The sequence below is a fragment of the Protopterus annectens genome, chromosome 2.part1 (assembly GCF_019279795.1).
Source record: "Protopterus annectens isolate FY-2018-M chromosome 2.part1, PAN1.0, whole genome shotgun sequence".
In the NCBI taxonomy this organism is placed as follows: Eukaryota; Metazoa; Chordata; order Ceratodontiformes; family Protopteridae; genus Protopterus; species Protopterus annectens.
In genome coordinates, this window is record NC_056729.1 from 1,422,599,679 (window position 1) to 1,422,622,911 (window position 23,233).

The following is a 23,233-nucleotide window of genomic DNA, read 5'->3' on the forward strand; positions in this document are numbered from 1 at the left end:
TTCAGACATCCTAGAGATCCTTAAGCAGAGGGGGAACTAGACTGCCCTTAACCCTTCCGAGAACGAGTCGGCATACCTGGACGCGTTTGATTCTCGCCCTTCCACCTCCTGGGTGTCTCCACCTTTCGACCCGCTCATGGAAGTAGTGGCTCGAAGGGCATGGTCAGCCCCGGACACAGTGGAACCAAGTCCCCGCAGGCCCACTAAGTTCATTACAGCCCCACCCAACAAACAATTTTTGACAAAATGTGTCCCCGTTGATGCCATGGTGGTGGCAGCAGCCACGAAGAAGGAGTTTGCTGACCCTTCGGTGCCTGTCCATCCACCTAATAAAGAGTCTAGGACAATGGACAGGTACGGGAAGTGGATGTTTTCCTCTGCGACCTTTTCCATGCTGTTGCTGAATTATCTGTGCCACTTCACCCGCCTTCAAAAGGATCTTCTCAAGGAACTGGGTGATACCCTTCAGGATCCATCAGCTGCGGGGGCTCCGGATAAGATTTACTCCCAGCTGGCGACCCTTAACTCTATTGCCAACTCCTCCATGTGGCTCATTTTTTATGCAGCCGATGGGGCGAGTAGGGCCGCAGGTACAGGCGTGGCTTTGAGAAGACATGCCTGGATGTGGTTATTTAACTTTGCTGACCCCTTTAAGGCATCCTTCACCAATACCCCCTTCGATGGTTCGGCTCTTTTTGGACCACAGATGAAGGATACCCTTACCAGGTGTGAGCAGGAAGGCAAGACTCTCTCTGTTGTGGGAGTCTGTTTTTCTACTCCCTCTAGACCATACCCTAAAGGTCAGAAGAGTGGGAAAATGTGGTTTTGGAAACCCCAGGGAGTTGTGCCTGACGCACGTGGAGAGTTTCCCTCCAGGGGCAGGGGAGGGAACAATAATAGATGCCGCCCGAGGGGCAGAGGGGGTCCGCAAAATCAGGGTAGCAGAGAATCTTTCTCTGACAAACCCTTTCAGCACCCCTGAGGGGCTGCCCGACTGTCCACCTTCGGAGGCAGTCAGGGGAAGACTGTCGCTGTACCCAGAAGCCTGGCATCTCCTCACACAAGACAAATGGGTACAGTCCATCATATCCGAGGTTACAAAATCCCCTTTGTCCACACCCCTGTACAATCAACCAAGTACTTCCAGATGTTCCACCCGGTCTAAGGGAACAAGTAGTGCTAGAAATTTCAAAACTGCTAAGAAAAAGGGCCATCCCAGCAGACCAGCAAGGATCCGGAATATACTCCCAAGTTCTTTTTGGTACCAAAAAAGACAGGGGACTGGAGACCCATTTTTGATCTCTCAGCAGGTTAAACAAATCTGTTCAAAGAATGAAGTTCCGGATGGTCACGCTTCAGTCCATTCTACCCTTTTTGGGTCAGGGCAACTGGATGTGCTCCATGGACCTTCAGGATGCGTACTACCGTATCAAAATGGACAGGCGCTCCAGAAGGTTTCTCCGCTTCCGGCTGGGAGCCAGTCACTATCAGTTCAGAGCCCTGCCCTTTGGTCTCACCACAGCCCCCAGGGTGTTCACCAAGTGCATGGCAGTGGTTATGGCTCACCTGAGACGGCGAGGAATCCAGGTGTTTCCATATCTAGATGACTGGCTCCTTACTGCTTCCACCAGGCATCAGCTACTGCGATCCAGGGATTATACCATCCAAACTTGTTCTCTGCTAGGTATCTCAATCAATTTCGAAAAGTCTGCATTGTCACTTTGTCAGTCTATAACCTTTATAGGCGCAAGATTAAATACAAATGATCTGTCCGCAAAACTTCCTCTAGACAGAGTGCCAGACATTCGCCGACATGTGCAGGTCTTACTACAGTGCAAGAGGATTCAGGCCAGATTTGTACTAAAAACGTTGGGTCTCATGGCAGCAGCAGTCATACTAGTTCCCCTGGCTCGTTTTCACATGCGGTTTCTTCAGTGGATGCTTTTTACCCAATGGTCCTTTCAACAACTTCCGATGTTTCATAAGATAATAATCACTCAATCATGCAAAGACCACCTGGCTTGGTGGATGGTCTCCCCTCTAGTACTCCAGGGCAGACCGTTACTACTTCCTTCTCCTGTCACCACGGCGACCATGGATGCCTCCCTGATCAGGTGGGGGGGTACTTTCAGGGCAGGACTGTCCAGGGCACTTGGCAACCTCTAGAGTACCACCTGCACATAAACGTCTTGGAGATGAGAGTGGTGCTTTTAGCGTTGCAAGCTCTTCAGGACTCTCTACCCACCGGGACTATTGCAATTCAAACAGACAATATGTCTGTAGTGTGGTACATTAACAAGTAGGGCGGAACCAAGTCATATCCCTTATGTCGAGAAGCACTCAGACTCTGGCAGTGGGCGATCTCCTCTCAACGGTTTCTGATAGCAACGCACATCCCCGGGAAGTCCAAAGTCATAGTGGACAGGCTAAGCAGAGCTATTCTCATGCCTCACGAGTGGTCTCTCAGTCAGTCAGTAGCGGACAAAATTTTCCGCAGATGGGGTCAGCCTTGCTGCGACCTTTTCGCAACTCCTCTCAACAGCAAGTGTGACAATTTCTTCACTCTTTCCCCTCCCCGGCCACTCCCCCAGAGACGCTCTAGTTCATGATTGGCCCCGGGGTCTTCTGTATGCATTCCCACCTTTTCCCCTAATTCCCAAACTAATTCAGAAGGCGACCGCATTGGGATCCAGGATTATCCTCATTGCCCCTTACTGGCCTCGACAAATTTTGTTCCCATTCCTGCATCATCACCTGCTGGAGCAGCCTTGGAATCTGGACCCAGTGCCAGACCTCTTGATCCATCAGTCGGGTGGGCTGCACCAATCCCTTCAGTCTCTCAACCTCACAGCTTGGTTGCTCCACTTCCAACCTTAGCCAGGCTTCCACATATTTCTCAGCCAGTGCGTGAAATCATCCTTTCTTCGCACAAATCTACCACCAGGAAGACTTATGCTAGTAAGTGGAAACGTTTCTCTTTCTGGGCAGAGGCTAGGAATATAGACCCCTGTACAGCCCCTGTCCATCATGTTCTAGATTTTTTAGCAGAACTCTTTCAAGCTGGTTCAAATTTCCACGCTGGCCTGTCAGAAACCAGCATCATGTCCCACAAACTTTGCAAGGCCTTTCTTAAAGGAACTATTTTGCTTAGGCCCCCGGTCAGAGATCTCCCGCCTCCGTGGGACTTAAACTTGATATTAGCTTCCTTGATTCTCCCCCCTTTTGAATCTGCGGCTTCCTGTTCCTTAAAATTTCTCTCCTGGAAGACTCTCTTTTTAGTAGCCATCATCTCAGCTAGGAGAGTTTCGGAACTTCAAGCCCTCTGTATTTGTCCTCCTTACCTTGTGTTTCATAAGGATAGAGTTTCACTCAGGACTAATCCTTTATTTCTGCCCAAGATACCTTCCGAAACAAACCTGAATCAGGCTATCGATCTACCTGTCTCTTTTCCTAACTATTCGAACAAAGCTGGACAAACGTTACACCAATTGGACGTTCATAGGCAATTACGTTTTTATTTGGATAGGACTAAACAAACAAGAATATCAGACCAACTCTTCCTGTCCTATGCTGAGGGCAAGCAGGGCCTGACAGTTTCTAAAGTAACCTTATCCAGGTGGTTGTCCTCTATTACTTTGATTTATCAGCTGAGACATAAAGAACTCCCTACTAAATCTAAAGGTCATTCCACCAGAGCGTTAGCTACTTCGGTAGCTTTTCAAGCAAGACTACTAATGGAATCTATTTGTGCTGCATCCACATGGGTCACTCCTCATACTTTCATTTCACATTGTAAGTTGGATATGGCCTCTAGGAGTAGAGCTGATTTTGGTTCCACTGTGCTCAAGAGTGTGTTCCGATGAGCCACCCAGGACTAAGGTGCTAGGGACACTGTCCCAACCAGCAAGAATGAAGGCGAAATAGACAACTTAACATTAAGAAATTATGTACCTACCATAACGTTCCATGTTAGTTGTCTTCTTCTCGCCTTCTTTCTTGCATCCCACCCTCCATCCCCCTAGCCTGGACAGACCGAGAAGAGTCCCTTTTTGAGGCCTTCTTCCTCTGGCTGAGTCTTATCTGGGCTACGTCCTCCTCTGTTTTAGTACTGTAGGAAAACCTTGTAGTTTGGACAGGTGTCCTTGAAATTTTTCTGTGGTGTTAGCTCTGCCAAACGAGATCTGGGTATCTAGCGCCAAGCATTGTGGGATATGGGGAGGCCTCGAGCCAGTAAATAGCTCTCGAGCTTTAGTAGATAGCCGAGTCAGAGCTGAGGATCGGCTCCGAACCCAACCAGCAAGAAAGAAGGCGAGAAGAAGACAACTAACATGGAACGTTATGGTAGGTACATAACTTCTTATTCAGCGCTATACGCGTAAGCGCAAAATGGAAGATTTTCTATTCCTCCGCTATAGTGCGGTCACGGAACATTCACATTTAAACTGCTAGGGTACAGGGGGACCTGGCCTCCTGCAATAAGGTAAGTTAACTTTTTCATTTTTTTTAAACCTAAGGCTCCCATTCAAAATTTAGAGTGAATGGAAGTTCGAGATTCTGGTCTCGAGATTATGAATTTCGAGCTTCCATCCATTCGATCTTGTGAAGGGGAACTATATATATATATATATATATATATATATATATATATATATATATATACACACACACACACACACACACACACACACACAGGTTCATTATACAATCTCGAAATACTGAAATGTCAAATTTCAGTATCTCGAGACTGTATAGTCGAAAGTGCAATTACGCGGAACTGCACTATATCGAGCGTAAATGTTGAATCTGCTGTTGTGGTGTCGCGTTCGTGACGTGGTGCAGTGTGGGGATTTAGCTGGGGATTAAGGTAAGTGGTGTTTTCTTAAGGGTACTGGGTAGCGATTTTAGTGTGTGTGTGTGTGTGTGTGTGTGTGTGTGTGTAGTGGTGGGTTTTATGTGTTTGTGTGTTTAGTGCGATCTTGGAGTTAGTATATTTAAGTTGCGGGGGTGCAGGGGGGCTTGCCCCCCTGCTTGTAGGTAGGATAGCTGTGTTTGTGTGCTATGTTGTGATTGTGTGTGTTGTTTTCTTTCTTGTAGTGTTGTTTAGGTAGGTGTATGTGTGTTTGTTTGGTGGAGTGTGTATATGTGTATGGTTACATGTTTGATTTTCGAGGTTGTAAGTTTTCGGTTATGTGGTTTTTTGGCTATACAGTCTCAAGATACTGAGATTCTATATTTCAGTATTTTGATTTTGTATAGTGAATATGTGTATATATATATATATATATATATATATATATATATATATATATATATATATATATAGATATAGATATATATATAGATACGTATATATACTAATATATATATATATATATATATATATATATATATACACCTACACACATGTATACAAACGTGTGTGTCTCATATATACCTAGACATATTTAGAGAGATAGGAGGAGAAAGAGATGAAAGTATATTAGAGAGCTAAGAAAGCGAATATAGAGTGTTTGGCAGATATCTGTACATTTTCTTTCTCAGTTAATAATTTGCATTTGTAGATATTGTGCTTAGGTGTTTGTGAGTGAGAAAAGTTGTATAGCGTTCTCTGACTGCATGTTCTGTCACTGCTTAGTATTGCATTTTGAGGAGACAGATGGGAATTTGACTTTTTGACATATGTGTATGTGGCTTTGAGTCAGGTTAGCGGCTGTTTTCATGCTTGTAAGATTATTTTCGTACATAATTCGCAATATATTGGGCGATGGTATACAGCAACTTATTAGTTCACGTTTTAGTATTTAGTTGTTTCTGATCTGCATGTTAGCATTTTGTTGTACATTTCAAGGAGTACTAACCCTGCACAATAAACGTATCTGAATCTGACCATCAAACTTGCTTCCTGAACAGTGGATGTTCTTCGTCTCACATTGCTGCAGTCATAACCTGTGGGTAGTCCGCTGTCCTCGGTCGGCCCGAATACCAAAGTGTTAGGCTGGTGTCGGTCATAGTCGCTCAGATCTGACGTCAGTACACAGTGGTACTAAAGCGCATGACCGACGCCATATCCCCAGTCTTTCTTGCCGCATGGTCCAAAGCAGAAGCAGAGCTTGCAAGTGCCGTTCGGCGTCCTGAAATTTTCGTATTCTGAGTTTCAGACCGAAGACCAAGTTGGGCTAAGTACCCCGTTGGGGAATATTTTTGTCTTTTCTTGCCTCAGTTAAATCCGGATGTCAGAAAAAGTTAATAATTGTATTTCTTGTGGGAAACAGATACCTCATAGGGACTACCACTCTCTCTGTATTCCTTGCTTGGGGCCTGAGCACGACGTAGTCGGGTGTCGCTTTTGCGCTAGATTTAATAAGCGCACCATTAAACGCAGGTTAGATTGTGCTAGACTTGTTTTCGGTAAGCGGTGTAACTACAACATGCCGTCGGATCCTCCGATGCCCGCTACCGCTAAGAAGCGTAAAGATAAGTCGTTAAAGTCCAAGCAGGATGAGTCGCCCGCGGACGCCGGTTCTTTGGAAACTACGGTGGAATCTGTGGATCCAGCCGAGGTTTCAGCTGAATCTCAGGGGGAGCCTTTAATCTTACAGGAATTGGCCTCTCAGGAGTTAGGTCAGGCCGAGGGGGCCTCTCAAGTTTCTGTAGTTCCTTCTTTGCATAAGGTTGTTAGGCCTTCTACGTCTGTCTCTAAAGCCCCTTCCAAAGCCAGGCCTGGTCCTTCTGGCACTGGCGTCAGCCCTAGTTCTGCAGGTTCTGTTCCTAAAAACATATGCTGAAAATGGCAGAGGATTTGATTACTTTAATCAGAGGTTCTATGCCCCCTCCGGATAAGAGGCCTAGGGTGGAGACAGAGGTGGAGGGGTTGGAGCATTCCTCAGATTACTCTGAGTCTTCAGCTGAGGACATTCAGGATTTTCCTCCTTATTCTGATTCGGATGCAGAGGATTCCTGTCCTTCTGCTTCTCCTCCAGAGGATTTTTCCTTTTCTGAAACTCTGCATTCCATGAGGGAGCATTTTAAGTGGGAGGGTCAGGATTTCTCAGATTCTCGTAAGAGGCTTAGGGAATTTTTGTTTTTACCACAGCATAGGCCCTTGGCCATTCCCCCTGTTTTGGATGTTGTTCAGGATGTTTTTTCTGAGGCTTCCCTTAATCCTGATTCCTTGCCTCCTGCCCCTGTCAAGCCAGACAGGTATTACAGAGTTCCAGAGGCTCATAAATATTTGTATAAGAGTCCTAGAGCTGACCCGGAAACTATTAGCCAGGGACCTAAGGGTGTCAGAGCTTCTGTAGTAAAGAATCCAGTTCCTCTGGATAAAGATTCTAGGGCTTTGGATAGGTGGGGTAAAAAAGTGTATACCTCCTCCACACTAGCTATGAGGGCTTTAAATTGTCAGTTTCATATGCTGAAGTACCAGAATTTTCTGTTGAGCCAGTTAAAATCTAAGGTAGATGCTTTAGCTGAGGGTATAGAGTGTAAGGAATTGCAGGATCTAGTTCATGCCTCTGATCAGGTAGGTAAGCATTCCTTGCAGTGTGGCTTTGATGCTCTTCAGGCTTCTTCCAGGGTGGCTGCCACTGGTTCAGTTATTCGTAGGCACGCCTGGCTTAAGGATCAGAACTTGTCAGAGCATGTTAAAGCTCGAATTTTGGATGCTCCCCTTCAATCTGAAGTTCTTTTTGGTTCTCCTGTGGAGTCAGTTTTGAAGAAAATGAAGAAAAGGCTAAGTCTATGCAAACTGTTAAGGAATTTTTACAAGTGCAGCCCCCTAAGTTTAGCAGAAATTGGCCTGCAAAAGGATGGGCTTATCCTTCTTCTGATTTACAGTCTAAGGGCAGATCTAGACGTGGTAGGGGTAGAGCTCATGCTCAGGGTTCTTTCAGACCTAGGACGTGGAGTTCTCCTGCACAATCTTCTGGTGAGGACAGGGGGTCAGCCTTTTCGTAAACAGACCCAATGACCTGTATCTCCAGCTGCCAGATCCCTCCTGTCTGGCATCTCCTCTAGGAGGAAAGCTGGCACTTTTCAAGCAAAATTGGCTTTTGGTCACCCAGGACAAATGGGTGCTGGACATGATAGATCGAGGTTACAAGTTTTATTTTCACACCTTGCCTCCTTTCAAGGGCATGCCGGACGTACCTCCTCAGAAAAAGCTGGAGGCTCACAAGCAGATTTCTTTACTTTTAAAAATGGGGGCTATCCAGGTGGTACCTCCGTCAGAAGTAGGCCTAGGATTTTATTCTCGCCTGTTCCTTGTGCCAAAGAAAGGAAACACTTGGAGGCCAATTCTGGATTTGTCTATCCCTCAACACATACCTAGACATTCCAAAATTCAAGATGTTAACTTTGCAGCAACTTTTGCCTCTGCTAGGCAAAGATCACTGGATGGTAACTTTGGATCTCAAAGAGGCTTATCTTCACATTCCTATCAGGCCCAGCTGCAGGAGGTTCCTGCTGGCTGGTACTTTTCATTATCAGTTCTCTGCATTGCCCTTTGGCTTATCTACTGCCCAGGGTGTTCACAAAGGTCCTGGCTCCTGTGATAGCCTTCTTAAGACTAAGAGGAATACAAATTTATCCTTATCTGGACGATTGCCTGATTCTTGCTCAAGACAAAGTCACGTTACTTCAGCATCTACAGTATGTAATGGCAGTATTAAGGTGCCTAGGGTATTCTGTGAACGAAACAAAGTCCAGTCTAGTATCCTCTCAGGACATGTGCTTTCTGGGTGTGAGACTGAATACAGCCTCTCAGATGGCTTTTCTGACCCCGGACAAACAAAGAGATCTTTCCCTTTACTTCCAGCAATTATCCCTACTGTCCAGGCTGACTGCAAGGACAGTCCTTCAAGCCTTGGGGTTCATGGCATCTTGTATTCTGGTACTTCCCAATGCCAAACTGCATATGAGGAAGCTACAATGGTATCTCAAAAGTGTATGGACTCAACACTGCCACGATTTGGACACTGTCATTCAGATAATACCTTGCATCCAAAGGGAATTTTTGTGGTGGGCTCAGGAATGTCAGCTAAACAAGGGACTCTCTGTGACCCGACCAGAGGCGAGTCAGATCTTAACGACAGATGCCTCAGACGTGGCTTGGGGTGCACACTTCAATGGGAAATGGATTCAAGACACGTGGCCTCCCAGACTACAGCATTTGCATATCAACATGAAGGAGATGTTAGCAGTCCAATTTGCACTGATGGCTTTCAAGGACCTACTTCAACCGGGACAGGTGTTGATTCAAACAGACAACACAACAGTCATGTGGTACATCAACAAGCAGGAGGGAACCCATTCGTACCCTCTTTGCAGACAAGCTCCTCACTCTTCAAGCAAGGTTTCTGCCAGGAGCACAGAACTCCTTAGCAGATGTTTTGAGCAGACAGATGGTGGATCCCCACGAGTGGAAATTGGATCCTCATGTATTTCAAAAGTTGACAGTGGCTTGGGGAACTCCAGACATAGATTTGTTCGCTTCTCCACTAAATTTCCAACTGCCAAAATTTTGCACAAAGATGTTTCACCCAAAAGCTTGGAAAGTGGATGCTCTATCTTTCAGTTGGAACAACCTTCACGTCTATGCCTTTCCTCCTCTGCCTCTCCTTCCCAAGGTGCTCTTGAAGGTAAGACAGGACAAGCCTTGCATGATTCTAATAGCTCCGGATTGGCCACGTCAGCACTGGTACCCTCTGCTGAGGAGTTTAGTACGGGAGCCTCCTTGGCTTTTGCCATCAATCCCACACCTTTTGTCTCAGGCAAACAATCATTTCCTCAATGTCAGGATACAGTCCCTGCATCTGACAGCCTGGCATATTCTGTTTTAGACCCTGGGGGGTCGCAGCTTCCTCAACAAGTTTTGAATGTCATTTTGGAAGCCAGACGGCCTAGTACAAGGAAAGTTTATGCTGATAAATGGAGGAGATTTTTTCTTTGGAGCACAGCAAAGAGCTTTAATGTTTCAGTGCCTAATTTGAGTGTTACACTACAGTACCTTACAGAATTATTAGACAAGGGTTTGTCTTTCTCCTCCGTGAAAGTTCATGCTGCAGCCATTTCTGCTCACTATGACTGTGACCCACCATTATTTTCTCACCCTTTGTTTAAGCAATTTCTTAGAGGGGCAAAGAACATAAGACCCCCACGTAGAGCTCCTACTCCTTCCTGGGATCTCAATTTTGTGTTGGAGAAGCTAACTTTACCTCCTTTTGAACCTGCAGCTACATCTGAGTTGAAGTTTTTGTCTTGGAAGACTGCTTTTTTGTTGGCCATTACGTCTGCTAGGAGGGTATCTGAATTACAGGCTCTAATGGCAGTTGAACCCTTCCTAATATTTCATAAGGATAGGGTATCCTTGCGTACTAACCCTACTTTTATGCCTAAAGTTGTTTCTGATGTGGCCTTGAACCAATCTATTCATTTGCCTACTTTTTATGCTGATCCCCAAAATAAAGGGGAAAAAAATTTGCACTCTTTGGATATTCACAGGCAGTTATGTTATTATTTGAGCAGAACTAAAGGGTTCAGGCAGTCTCAACAGTTATTCATTTCTTTTGCCTTGGGTTCACAAGGAAAACCTGTTTCAAAGCAAACTATTTCTAAGTGGATTAGCCATTGTATTGCTTTTTGTTATTCTCATCATGGAAAGGATGTTCCGGCTGGGATCAGACCTCATTCCACTAGGGCTACTGCCACATCTACTGCTTTTTTAAGGGGAGTAGCTACTAAGGATATTTTGGAGGCAGCTACTTGGAGTTCAGTGCACACTTTTACTAAACATTACCATCTTCCCCTTTATTCCAAATCTAGGGCTGGGTTTGCCACTGCAGTTTTACAGGGCATGTTAGCAGCTCCTAGTGCTTTTTGAGTTTGCCAACCTCCCTTACCTTTGCTTTGGGATTCTACCCACAGGTTATGACTGCAGCAATGTGAGACGAAGAACATAGTACAGTTTTGTACCTACCATAAATGTAGATGTTCGAGGATCCACATTGCTGCAGTCCAATTTGCCCTCCCTCCTTCCCCTCTATAGTTTAGGGTTGCTGTGTTGTTGTTGGGGTAATTATTTTTTCTGTAATTGGTGGTTGGGTATTTTCTATTTTTGGCCATGGCCTTTCTTTTTTAGGCCTTCTGACATCTGGGGCAAGAAAGACTGAGGATATGGCGTCGGTCATGCGCTTTAGTACCACTGCGTACTGACGTCAGATCTGAGCGACTATGACCGACGCCAGCCTAACACTTTGGTATTCGGGCCGACCAAGGACAGCGGACTACCCACAGGTTATGACTGCAGCAATGTGGATCCTCGAACATCTACATTTATGGTAGGTACAAAACTGTACTTTTATTTTCATTTGCTGTTTTATGTAGTTTGTGTATAGCTGGAAGGACATTTTGTATTATTGATATTTTCAGTCTTCATGATTTGAAAAATATGATGGGTAGTTGACTTATTTTATAAATCGGTATGCTTTATTATGCTGATAATACTGTATTGCAGTTGTTCTCTGTTCAGTAAGTATTGTGTTACTTCTGCTGAACTTGAAAATCAGTTTGTTTTTAATGATGTAGTATGTTTTCTGTAACAACAGTGTTTAGCTGCTGGTTCTATCATCATGAATCGGGAAATAGAGAGTATGGCAATGCGTCCACTTGCTAAAGACTTGACCCGGAGTCTGGAAGAAGTGAGAAACACTATGCGTGATCAAGCATTACGGGATCTGAATGTTTACACTGATAAAATGAAGGAGTCTCTCAAGCATTTTGATGTTTTGTTTGCAGAATTTGAACTAAGGTAAAACCATTTTAAGCAACTTTAATGTAGTTCATGTATTTTTCATTAAGGCAGACTTTGACCTTAAAGTGTTGCATTTCTTAAGGTAGTTTCTATGTCAGTGTGGTAACGCAGTACATCATAAGTATGTAACGTTCTCCTGTATTACTACTTACTGGAGTTGCTTCTTTCAAATATATGTCTGTATGCGTGCTTTGGGGAATTAATTAAAACATGCCTTTTGACATAATAATTTAGAAGAATTCTGCTAATCATGGTATGCTGTTGAAATGGTAGTAATGAATTTTTGAGTTGTGTAATGCACACTAAGAAGTGCCTAAGTAAATATAAGCTTATAACTCTTGCAGCTATGAGTGGTCCACATTGTGAGGGTATTTTTCATTATTTAGTGTCATAGTTTCATAGTATAGTACTAGGCTATCTGCCCTGGGGCATTTTGTAAGCCTAGCCATAGTGATGTGGCTTTTGCCACCCCATGAAATGGTACAAAAAATGTACAGAATAAATTTAGAATACTGTGCCTCTGTCTAGTAGTGACACAATGAAGGTCCCTTTATATAATAGAATTAGTTTGCTGTGCCCCTGTCTAGCAGTGACACAGATGTGACCCCTGGGGTAAACTTACGATCTCCCATCCACTCATCAAGATTTCTCTTGAAGAGAGTCAGTGAGGGGCTCTGCCTAATATGAACTGGGATCTTGTTCCAAAGCATGGGAAGCCTCTGGGTTATGAATCTATCCCTCCAGCATGTCCTATTCATACTTGTGCCGAGGTTTAAGTCTTTAGCTCTCGTGGTCCTGATGGATTTGGATTTTTTTGAGGTGGAGCATGTCCATCAGATCCTGATTGGACATGGCCTTGTACATCAGGCAAAGATCACCTCTGAGCAGGCGGTATGCTACTGAATAGAGCTGAAGTTTCTTTAGTCTGGCAGAATAAGACATATGTTGGAGACCCTTGATGAGGTACTTTTGTGGTCTCTCCAGCTGTTGCAAATGCCGAGTGAGGTACATACCAAATGGGGAATTGTACTCAATCATGAGTCTGATGAGGAGGAGTATAGGGGTACAATGACATCCTTGGATCTGGATGTGAATCCCTTCATGATGAGGTGTGCAAGGTAGAATGTTTTTCTGACCACTTTGGCAACGTGGGTGTCAAATGAGAGGTCGCTGTCGATTTGGGTCCCTATGTCTCTGATTACTTTTTCCGTACTCAGTGGGTTGCTGTCTATGTGATAATTTGTGGGTACTTTGTTTTTCCCAAAGGGGATGACTATACATTTTTTGGCATTTAGTTTAAGGCCGTGACTCCAGCACCAGTTGTCCATTTCTGTGAGGCCTTTTTGTAGGATGTATGTGTCCACTGGTGTATTGACTATGGCGCCTAGTTTGCAGTCATCTGTGAACTTTGTCAGCCACAGCCCTCCCATGTTTGCTTTAACATCTGAGAAATAAATGCCGAACAAGAGGGGTCCCAGGACAGATCCCTGTGGGACACCACTTGTGACTGGCTTTGAGCCTGACATTGCTCCAGCGATTTTAACTTTATGGGTTCTGTCCTTTAGCCAGTTTGCAACCCATCTAGTGACATAAGGGTTTACGTTTAAGCTGTTGAGCTTATCTATGATGCCTGAGTGGGGTATTGTGTCGAAGGCCTTAGCCAAGTCCAGGTAGGCTGTATGGACTGCTTTGCCCTCATCAATGGCTCTAGTGACTGTTTTGAAAAAATCAACCAGGTTCAAAAGGCAGGATCTGCCCTTTACAAAGCCGAACTGGGTAGGGTCAAGTGTCTGTAGGTCCCCTATGTCTCTGTTTATGAGTTCCATAATGATTCTTTCCATAGCTTTGCAGACCAGGCTGGTTAAGCTTATGGGGCGGTAGTTTCCAGGGTCTGTAGAGGCACCCCCTTTGTGGAGTGGGACCACTGTTGCTGTACGCCAGTGTTTCAGGTACATATCCCGAAGTAAGGCTAAGGTTAACTAGCATTTTTATGTGTAGGTTTAGCTCCTCTTGGAGTTCATGTAACGTATTGTTTTTTGAGAGTAGGTCATGGACGCAGCCATACCTCTCAACCTCTTAGAGCAAGAAGTCTGGACAAAGCCGTAAATAATGGGAGACAAAGGCCCAAAAATAGGGGCAGTTTTTAAATATTGCTATTACAAACTTAGGAAGTTGATAGAATGACAGGTTTTGTGTTAGCAAGAATTTTCTGAAGGGTATGAAGTCTGAAACTTGAATGTCATTTTCTGACTTCAGTCTTTAATGACTTGTCAGTGATTTGATAGAAAACCGCTATTTTTATGAAAAATGGACCAGAAATATGAGATAAAAATCTTGCCATTCTGCAAATATCTGTACAGTTGAGAGGTGTGGGCACAGCACTGAAAATGGTTGTATAGTAGGAAAGATGAGATGTTCATCATTCATACTGCTTCTGTGGCATATGGGTTCCATGCCCACACAAACCCACACTGACATCTTTCCAGATCTTAGAATTCCCCTCTCTGAGTCCTTGTGATAGGGCATTTGCTAAGCCCTTCCCATTAGGAGAAGCCTAATCCCTGTATCAGGACGTCGGTTATTCAGTGTTTTTTGTGTCAGCTGTAGAAGTTACACAGCAGCCTGCATTGGTGGATCACAACTTCCAAACTCTCCAGTAAGATCAGTTTGGGAGCTTCCCTTCATCTTTATTATTAAATACTTTTGATTTCTTTTTGATTTATATATATATATATATATATATATATATATATATATGTATCAAAGAAGAAACAGAATGTGATGCAAGGAAATGGTTCCACCAAACAATAAAAGCCAATGTACTGAAAAATATAGTAGAACCAAACCACAGCCAGTATCCAGATAAATTTTGCCGCTTCATCAGACAACACATCTCTTTACTTTAGTATTTAAAATATATCCTAGCCAATAAAAACTCCTGTGTAATTAACAGTCAATTAAAACCATTAACAAGTTCCTTGCCTGTAAAACTGGCTTTATGGAAGCCTTATCTTTGAGCCCCTTCCCATTGTAGCTCTCATCCTGATTATCCATTCTAGTTCAGCTACTTCTGTCCTATTGGCAACATCCCCTCTCCTTTCATTATTTCTAACTGTTTCTATAACCATAAATCTAAATGTATGTGTACTTGGCCACATGTTTAGCCAAAGCATTATTATCTGCCCCGTCTGTATATCATAAATATGTTCTGTCATCCTTTGCTTTAACATGTGGTTGGTTTTGCCTATATAATATGAAGAACATACTGTACAGTGTGCCAGATAAACAAAATTGCTGGTATTACATTCAGCAGATACTCTAAACTCTATTGTCTTCCCTGTATCAGGGTAAACAAATGTACAACTGTTATCGATGTACTGACAAAAATTACAGTTGGAACAGGGAAAAGTACCTCTATTCCTATTATAGGAGTTATCTAGTGAATCCCTGGGTGACATAATAACCTTTTTAAAGATTTTTTGTTTTTATAGGCAAAGGTGGGGGTTATCTCCCACAATCTCTTAATTCCATCTTCAGAGCATTATACTGCCCAGTTCCTCCTATAAATGTCTTTCATGAGATTCACATTACTTGAATAGGTAATGGGTATTCTCATTGACCTAGGGGCAGCTTGTTCCTGACCAGATGGTGCCATTTCCCTCTGTTCTGAAAAATAAGGCTTTTCTGTAGACTCCAGAAGCCTTGGAACCATAGACAGCCCATCATTAACTTCATCAGACTTGTTAACTCCCCATCTAGGCTACTTTCATTTGTAGTCAACCTAGGGGTTCTCAGCCCGTCCTTTTATGATATTTTTATGATCCTTTTATGGGAGGGGGCTCTGCAACTATACAACAGTTCATTTACAATATTAATAGTAGCACTAACTTCTTGAAATTCACCATGAATAAGTCTTATGACACAACAGACTTCCTGAGTGTTAGGATTAGTCAGGATCTGGGGGGCAGTTTTTACACACATATATATATATAGGAAAGGATGTTAGAGAAATAACTATCTTCATAGGCATAGTATGCATCCAAAGCATATTTTAAAAAATATCATAAAAGGACAAGGGCTGAGAACAAATTGGTACCGAGTATAATTCGGGAAGGATACTCTTGGCAGTGGAAAGAAAATCCTCCTCCTTTTAGGGGAATTCCCCCTGCACCCACCCACCCAGACACATTTTTTGTCTCTGATACTCCTTCAGATGCTGCAAGCAGTGGTTATAAAACCAGTTCTTGCACCAGAAGGAAAAGGATTTTACACCAGAATCTTTTTGGTTTACAAAATGGAGTTAGTGTGGAGACCAGTGTTAGAAATGTCTTACTGAAATTCAAAATGCTCTGTCTGCAGACTGCTCTATCCCGTCTTCCAGACCACTTTTTCTTGGTGTCTTTGGATCTGAAAGAGCCTTACATTTGAGTTGCTCCAAAATTCAGGAGATGTCCGAGAGTTGCTGAGTCAAAACAATGTGCTGCCAGCATTTTTGATCAAAATCTCGCTACTTCCAAAATATGCTAGTAGCTGGTTGTGGGAGATCGCAGTAGACTGTAGAGTGGGATTTTGCTCTTTCCCTGCTGTAGTGTAGTCTTTGAGTAGCTATATGTAGTTGAAAATAAAGCTGGAACTAAGGTAACCACCCACTAATAAACCAAACAAACCCTGGTAAACAACTCCAAATCCGAGAACACGCCAAAAAAAAAAATAAAATAAAATAAATAAATAAAAACAGCACCAGCAAAAACAGCAGTATTTCTTAATTTTTTTATTCTACAGAATTGAACACATTCATCTTACTGGAAGACTTCATCAGAAAAAAGGCACTCCATTTTCCACTTGATTTTTTTTTGTGGTGTGTTGTCGGATTTGGAGCTGTTTCCAGGGTTTGTTTCATTTATTAACTATATATAGTTAGCAGGGGGGTGTGGGAGGTCTGCATAAAACATGGTTTTGCTTTGTTTTCCATCTTTGATATTTTGGGATTCAGTTCTCTGGGATTGAGATTCTGGCATTCACCCATTTGTGTATTTGAGATCATTATACTATAGATCCATACATTCTTCTTCTTCTTCTTCTCTTTCGGCTGTTCCCGTTAGGGTTCACCACAGCGGATCATCTGTTTCCATTTCTTCCTGTCCTCTGCATCTTGCTGTGCCACACCAGCCCACCTGCATGTCCTGTCTCACCACATCCATAAAGCTTATCTTAGGCCTTCCTCTTTTCCTCTTACTTGGCAACTCCATCCTTAGCATCCTTTTCTCAATATACCCAGCATCCCTCCTCAGCAGATGTCCAAACCAACACAATCTCATCTCTCTGACTTTGTCTCCAAACCATCCAACCTGAGCCCGACCCTCTTAATATACTGATTCCTAATCCTGTCCAGCCTTGTCACACCCAGTGCAAATCTTAACATCTTTAATTGTGCCAGTTCCAGTCCTGACTCCTGACTTTTTGTTAATGCACTGTCTCCAACCCATACAACATAGCTGGTCTCACTACCCTCTTGTAGACCTTCCCTTTCACTCTTACTGGTACCCTTCTGTCACAAATCACTCCTGACACCCTTCTCCACCCTGCCTGTACTCAATTCACCTCTCTTCCACACTCACCATTACTCTGAACTGTTGATCCCAAGTACTTAAACTCATCCACCTTTGCCATCTTTACTCCCTGCATCCTCACCATTCCTCTATCCTTCCTCTCATTCACACACATATATTCTGTTGTAGTCCTGCTGACCTTCATTCCCCTCCTCTCTAGAGAATATCTCCACCTCTCCAGGGTCTCCTCAACCTGGTCCCTACTCTCACTAGAGCTCACAATGTCATCTGCAAACATCATAGTCCATGGGGCCTCCTGTCTGATATCGTCTGTCAACCTGTCCATCACCATTGCAAATAAGAAAGGGCTCAGAGCTGATCCTTGATGTAGTCACACCTCCACCTTAAACGCATTTGTCACTCCTACTGCAGACCTCACCACTGTCACACTACCCATGTACATATCCTGTACAACACTCACATACTTCTCTGCCACTCCCGTCTTCCTCATACAATACCACAACTCCTCTCTAGGCACCCTGTAATGTGCTTTCTCCAAGTCCATAAAGACACAATGCAACTCCTTTTGATCTTCTCTATATTTCTCCATCAGCACTCTCAGAACAAACATCGCATCTGTAGTGCTCTTTCCTGGCATGAAACCATACTGCTGATCACTAATCATCACCTCACTTCTTAACCTAGCTTCCACTACTCTTTCCCATAACTTCAAGCTGTGACTGATCAGTTGTATCCGTCTGTAGTTACTACAGCTCTGCACATCACCCTTATTCTTAGAAATAGGTACCAAAACACTTTTTCCCCACTCCTCAGGCATCCTCTGACTTTCCAAGATTTATTTAAACAATCTGGTTAAAAACTCCACTGCCATTTCTTCTAAGCACCTCCATGCTTCCACTGCTATGTCATCTGGACCCACAGCCTTTCCATTCTTTATCCTATTCATAGCTGTCCTTGCTTCCTCCTTGCTAATCTGTTTCACTTCCTGATTCACTATCCCCACATCATCCAACCTTCTCTCTCATTCTCTTCATTCATCAGCCCCTCAAAGTATTCTTTCCATCTGCTCAACACACTCTCCTCAATTGTGAGTACGTTTCCGTCACTATCCTTTATCACCGTTACCTGTTGCACATCTTTCCCTGCTTGGTCCCTCTGCCTAGCCAATTGGTACAGGTCCTTTTCTCCCTCTTTAGTGTCCAACCTTTCATACAACTCTCCATATGCTTTATCCTTAGCCTTTGCCACCTCTCTCTCTGCCATGCTCCTCATCTCCTTATACTCCTGTCTACGTTCTTCATCTTTCTGAAATCCCACTTCTTCTTCGCCAGCCTCTTCCTCTTTATACTGTCCTGTACTTCCTCATTCCACCACTAGGTCTCCTTGTCCTCCTCCCTCTGTCCAGATGTCACACCAAGCACCTTTCTAGCTGTCTCCCTTACCATCTCTGCTGTAGTTACCCAGCTATTTGGTAAGTCTTCACTGCCCCCCCGTGCCGGTTTTAACTATTCCCTGAACTCCACCTCACAATCGCCCTTTTTCAACTTTCACCATTTGATCCTTAGCACTGCTCTCACACTTGTCCTCCTCTTCTTGATCACCAACATCATCCTACAGACCACCATTCTATGCTGCCTAACTATAGATCCATATGTTATATATAAAAAATAAATAGTGTGTGGGGGGGGGTATATAACTGGGTTATATGGGCTGGTCCAAAGACCCTTTACAGTTTACAGGCATGATCTGAAATAAAAGCAAACAACATGAGTAATCAAGAAACATATAATACATAAAAACAAATGCAAAAATCAAATGTTTTTGAAAGGGTTTTGAAGCAAACACATATGCTTGTTGCAGATCCTTACGCTAGTTACAGAATCCTATGTACAGAAAAACATGGCAGAAGTTATTAACCAGTAAAGCTAGAATTGTTTACAATACTTGCAGAATATACATAAAGTTAATTTTGTATTTCATCATTTCAGGAAACAAGAAAGACAACATTTTGGATAACAAACGTGGAAAGTCCCTCCTGAGGTAGCATTTTGTTAGAATTCATTATCTTGCAGGAGGTAGTATGTTGTTTGATGGCAAATGATGAGGTTAACCATTGCCACTACAGTACTTACACTGCAATCTTAAAATGGTTTTCTGCAGTAAATTGTGTTAATTATGAAGAATGCAGATGTCGTTTGTCATTTGAGTTTGCATAGAGCATTTCTTGCTGACCAGATTGCTGTTGCAGTCAAGAAAAAACATGCTGTTCTAAGCTAACTAAGCAGGAGCAAGTTTGAGCCAAAAGGGGACGTGTTTTGTGCTTGAATCTGCCTGCCTAGTAGCATACATGGGATATGAGAAAGTATGGTGAACCATTCATAGGTTCACAGGTAGGTACTAGGCTATCTGCCCAAGGGCCTACGTAAGCCTAGCCAACAAGGTTCCCTGGCTTACGCCACCCGAGAAAGTTATTTTCCTGTGCCACTGTCGAGCAGAGACACAGAAGTGATCCCCGGGGTGTATTTCCTATTTCCCATCCACTCAAGATTTTTCTTGAAGAGTGCTAATGAAGAACTTTGCTTGACATAGATGGGTACCCTATTCTAGAGTATGGGAAGTCTCTGGGACAGGAATCCATCCCTCCAGCACATGTCCTGTTTATTGTGGTGACAAGGTTTAGGTCCCTAGAGCGTGTAGCTCGGAGGGATTGGGATTTCTTTAGGTGTAGCATGTCCAAAAGCTCTGGGTTTGACATAGCTTTATATGTTAGGCAAAGATCAGCTCGGAGTAGGCGGTATGCTATGGAGTAAAGCTGGAGTTTTTTGAGGCGGTCAGTGTAGGGCATTTGTTTGAGGCCAGTAATCCTCTTTGTGAGGTACTTCTGTGGCCTTTACAGCTGCTGCAGATGTCTTGTGAGGTACATTCCAAAAGGGGTGTTGTACTCTATAATGGGTCTGAGTGTCGAGTAGAGGGGTACAATGACCTCTTTTTTTCCTGGATGAGAACCCTTTTATGATGAGGTGTGCCACGTAGAAGGACTTCCTGACTACTGTGGCGATGTGACTATCAAAGAAGAGACTACTGTCCACCTGGGTCCCAAGGTCTCTTATCACACATTCGGTGTTAAGTAGATTGCTGCCTATGTGGTAGTTTATAGGTACAGAGTTTTTACCAAAGGGGATGACACTGCACTTTTTGGTATTGAGCTTGAGGCCATTGCTCTGACACCAGGTATCTGTCTCAGTGAGGCCCTTCTGTAGGATGTTCACATCATTTGGGGACTTGACTATGGCTCCTAGTTTGCAGTCATCTGTGAACTTCATTAGCCAGAGGCCTTCTGTGTTAGTCTGTACCTCAGAGAAGTAGATACCAAACACGAGAGGTCCCAGGACGGAACCCTGTGGTACTCCACTTGTCACTGCTTTGAGGTCAGATTTGGAGTCTGCAACTTTTACAGTGTGGGTTCTGTCAGTGAGCCATTTGGCAACCCATCTTGTGATGTAGGGATTTATACTTAGTTTATTGAGTTTAACTGTAATTCCAGGATGGGGGATGGTGTTGAAAGCCTTGGCGAGGTCAAGATAGGCTGTGTGAATCACCTTACCCTCATCTGTGGCTTTGGTGACTGCCTCAAAGAAGTCGATCAGGTTCAGGAGGCATGATCTGCCTTTCACAAACCCGAACTGGGTGGGATCCAGAGTTTGGAGGTTACCAATGTCTTTGTTTATGAGATCCATGATGATAGGTTCCATGGCCTTGTAGACGAGGCTCGTCAGGCTAATAGGTCGATAGTTCCCAGGATCAGTGGTGGCTCCCCCTTTGTTGAGTGGGATAACTGCTGCTGTGCGCCATTCATTGGGCAGAAAGCCTGATGAGAGGCTATTATTGAACATGGTGCTTAAGTGGGGAGCCAGTTCGTTCTGAAGTTCGTGTAAAACGCAGCCTGGGATGTTGTCCGGTCCCATGGATGCTGTGTTTTTGGCTTTAGAGAGTACAGCTTTTACCTGAGTAGTTGTGATTACAGGGACTCTGCATTCATCTGTTATAGATATGGACCTTTAAGGGGTGGGGGGATAAAGTTAGCACTAAACCTATCTGCCAGGATGTTGGCAATATCAGTTGGTTCTGTAATTTTCATGCCGTTGTGCTGTAACTCCGAGCAGATCTGGGTGCTGCCATAGAGATTCTTGACATAGCTATAGAATGCTTTGTGGTTGTCCTTAGAATTAGTGGCGATTTTGTTTTCGTAACTAGCTTTGGAGGATCTTATAAGGGATCTCAGCTTCTTACTGAGGCTGACCAGGGATATCCTCCACTCATGGGATTTTACTCTCTTTTGCAACAGTTTCATCCTTCTGTTGTGCAGTATGTTTATGGCAGGGGACCACCAGATTGGCTTCCTTTTTTTGGAGGATAGCATCTTGGTTCTGTTTGGTATAGCATGATCCATGCACTCATGTAAGTGCTTATAGAGTGCATTCTTGGGGCATAGATAATGCAAGGGAACTACTTAATAGAAAAGGGATAGAAAATACCAAAATTTGACTTATTTGTACCTTACTTGAGATCATCCTAGAAAATAATATCTTTGTGTTTGGTGACAAGTTTCATATACAGAAGGTAGAAGTGGCTATGGGCACTACTTGTGCCAATAGCTATGCCAACCTAGCACTTGTACAATGGGAAACTGAGAATATTTTGACAGGTAACGTTTTTGCTAAGTCTATTATATGGTACACACGTTTTGTTGATGATATTTTTCTTTTGTGGCATGATAACGAAGATGATTTGCAGCAGTTTCTAGATTTCATTAATACCATTACCCCCTTTTTGAATTTCACATACAAATACTCAAATAGAGAAATAGAGTTTCTAGATGTAAAAGTTACAAGAGATACACTCAATTATGTTCATACCTCCATGTACAGGAAACACATTAGAAAGAATAATGTTCTACATAGTAGTAGTATGCATTCTAACTACACTAAAACCAATATGATCAAAGGACAGATAGTTAGATGCATGAGACTATATAATGATGATGATAGTTTGTCCCAGGCACTTACCCTGTTAAAACATGAATTTATTGAAAGGGGATATAAAGCCAGAGATATACACAAACAAATTAAAGTGGCTTGGAATGAAAGAAGAGAGAGGTACAAGCCCTGTTACGATAGGATGAGAACCAACCAGGATAACCAAAGTAACTATGTCACCAGTACCACAGTAACCAGGAATCCAGAGAATGATGTATTACATTTTCCATTAACATTTGCAAGTAATATCAGTACAGTCTGTGATATAATTAAAAATAATTGGGGCATATTGTTAAATGTGGATGAACTAGAAGGTGTTATAGGGGCTACACCATCGTTTACCTTCAAAAACAACATGTCATTAAAAAGACAGCTGTGCTATAAGAAGTTAGATGAAGACCACTATGCAAGGTCTGATAGGCTAGGTAGCTTTCCATGTAGAAGGTGTACAGCCTGCCCCTTCATATTTGGAGGGGGGGGCAGTATACACACCCGACTAGAAAGTTCAGCATTGATACATGCTTTTATACAGACTGTTATAGTAAGAATGTTGTATACTTTGGTTTCTGTACAAAATGCCCAGCCTACTATCTGAGAAATAAGACCCCAGAACAACGTATTGCATATAAAACCCTTCGAAATAAAGTTAAAAAGCTAATTATCTCTGATAAACAAAAATACTTCTTCACACTCCAAAACAATAATAAAACTAACCCCCAGAGATTCTGGAAGGGGATCTCCACCCTTCTTAACCCTAGCAAACCACACACCCCAACCCCAGACCCAAATATCCCAGACTTGGATTTAGCTACACAGTT

General features: G+C 43.3%; 1 protein-coding gene across 1 annotated transcript in view; it reads left to right on the top strand.

The window, feature by feature from the left end:
- Positions 1 to 23,233, top strand: part of ZFYVE28 (zinc finger FYVE-type containing 28) — a 2,243,904-nt gene that overhangs the window by 975,951 nt on the left and 1,244,720 nt on the right. Inside the window, exon 4 of the mRNA XM_044062894.1 lies at positions 11,604 to 11,806. Within this exon, the coding sequence (XP_043918829.1) occupies positions 11,604 to 11,806 (203 nt within the window). The remainder of the gene's footprint in view (positions 1 to 11,603; positions 11,807 to 23,233) is intronic.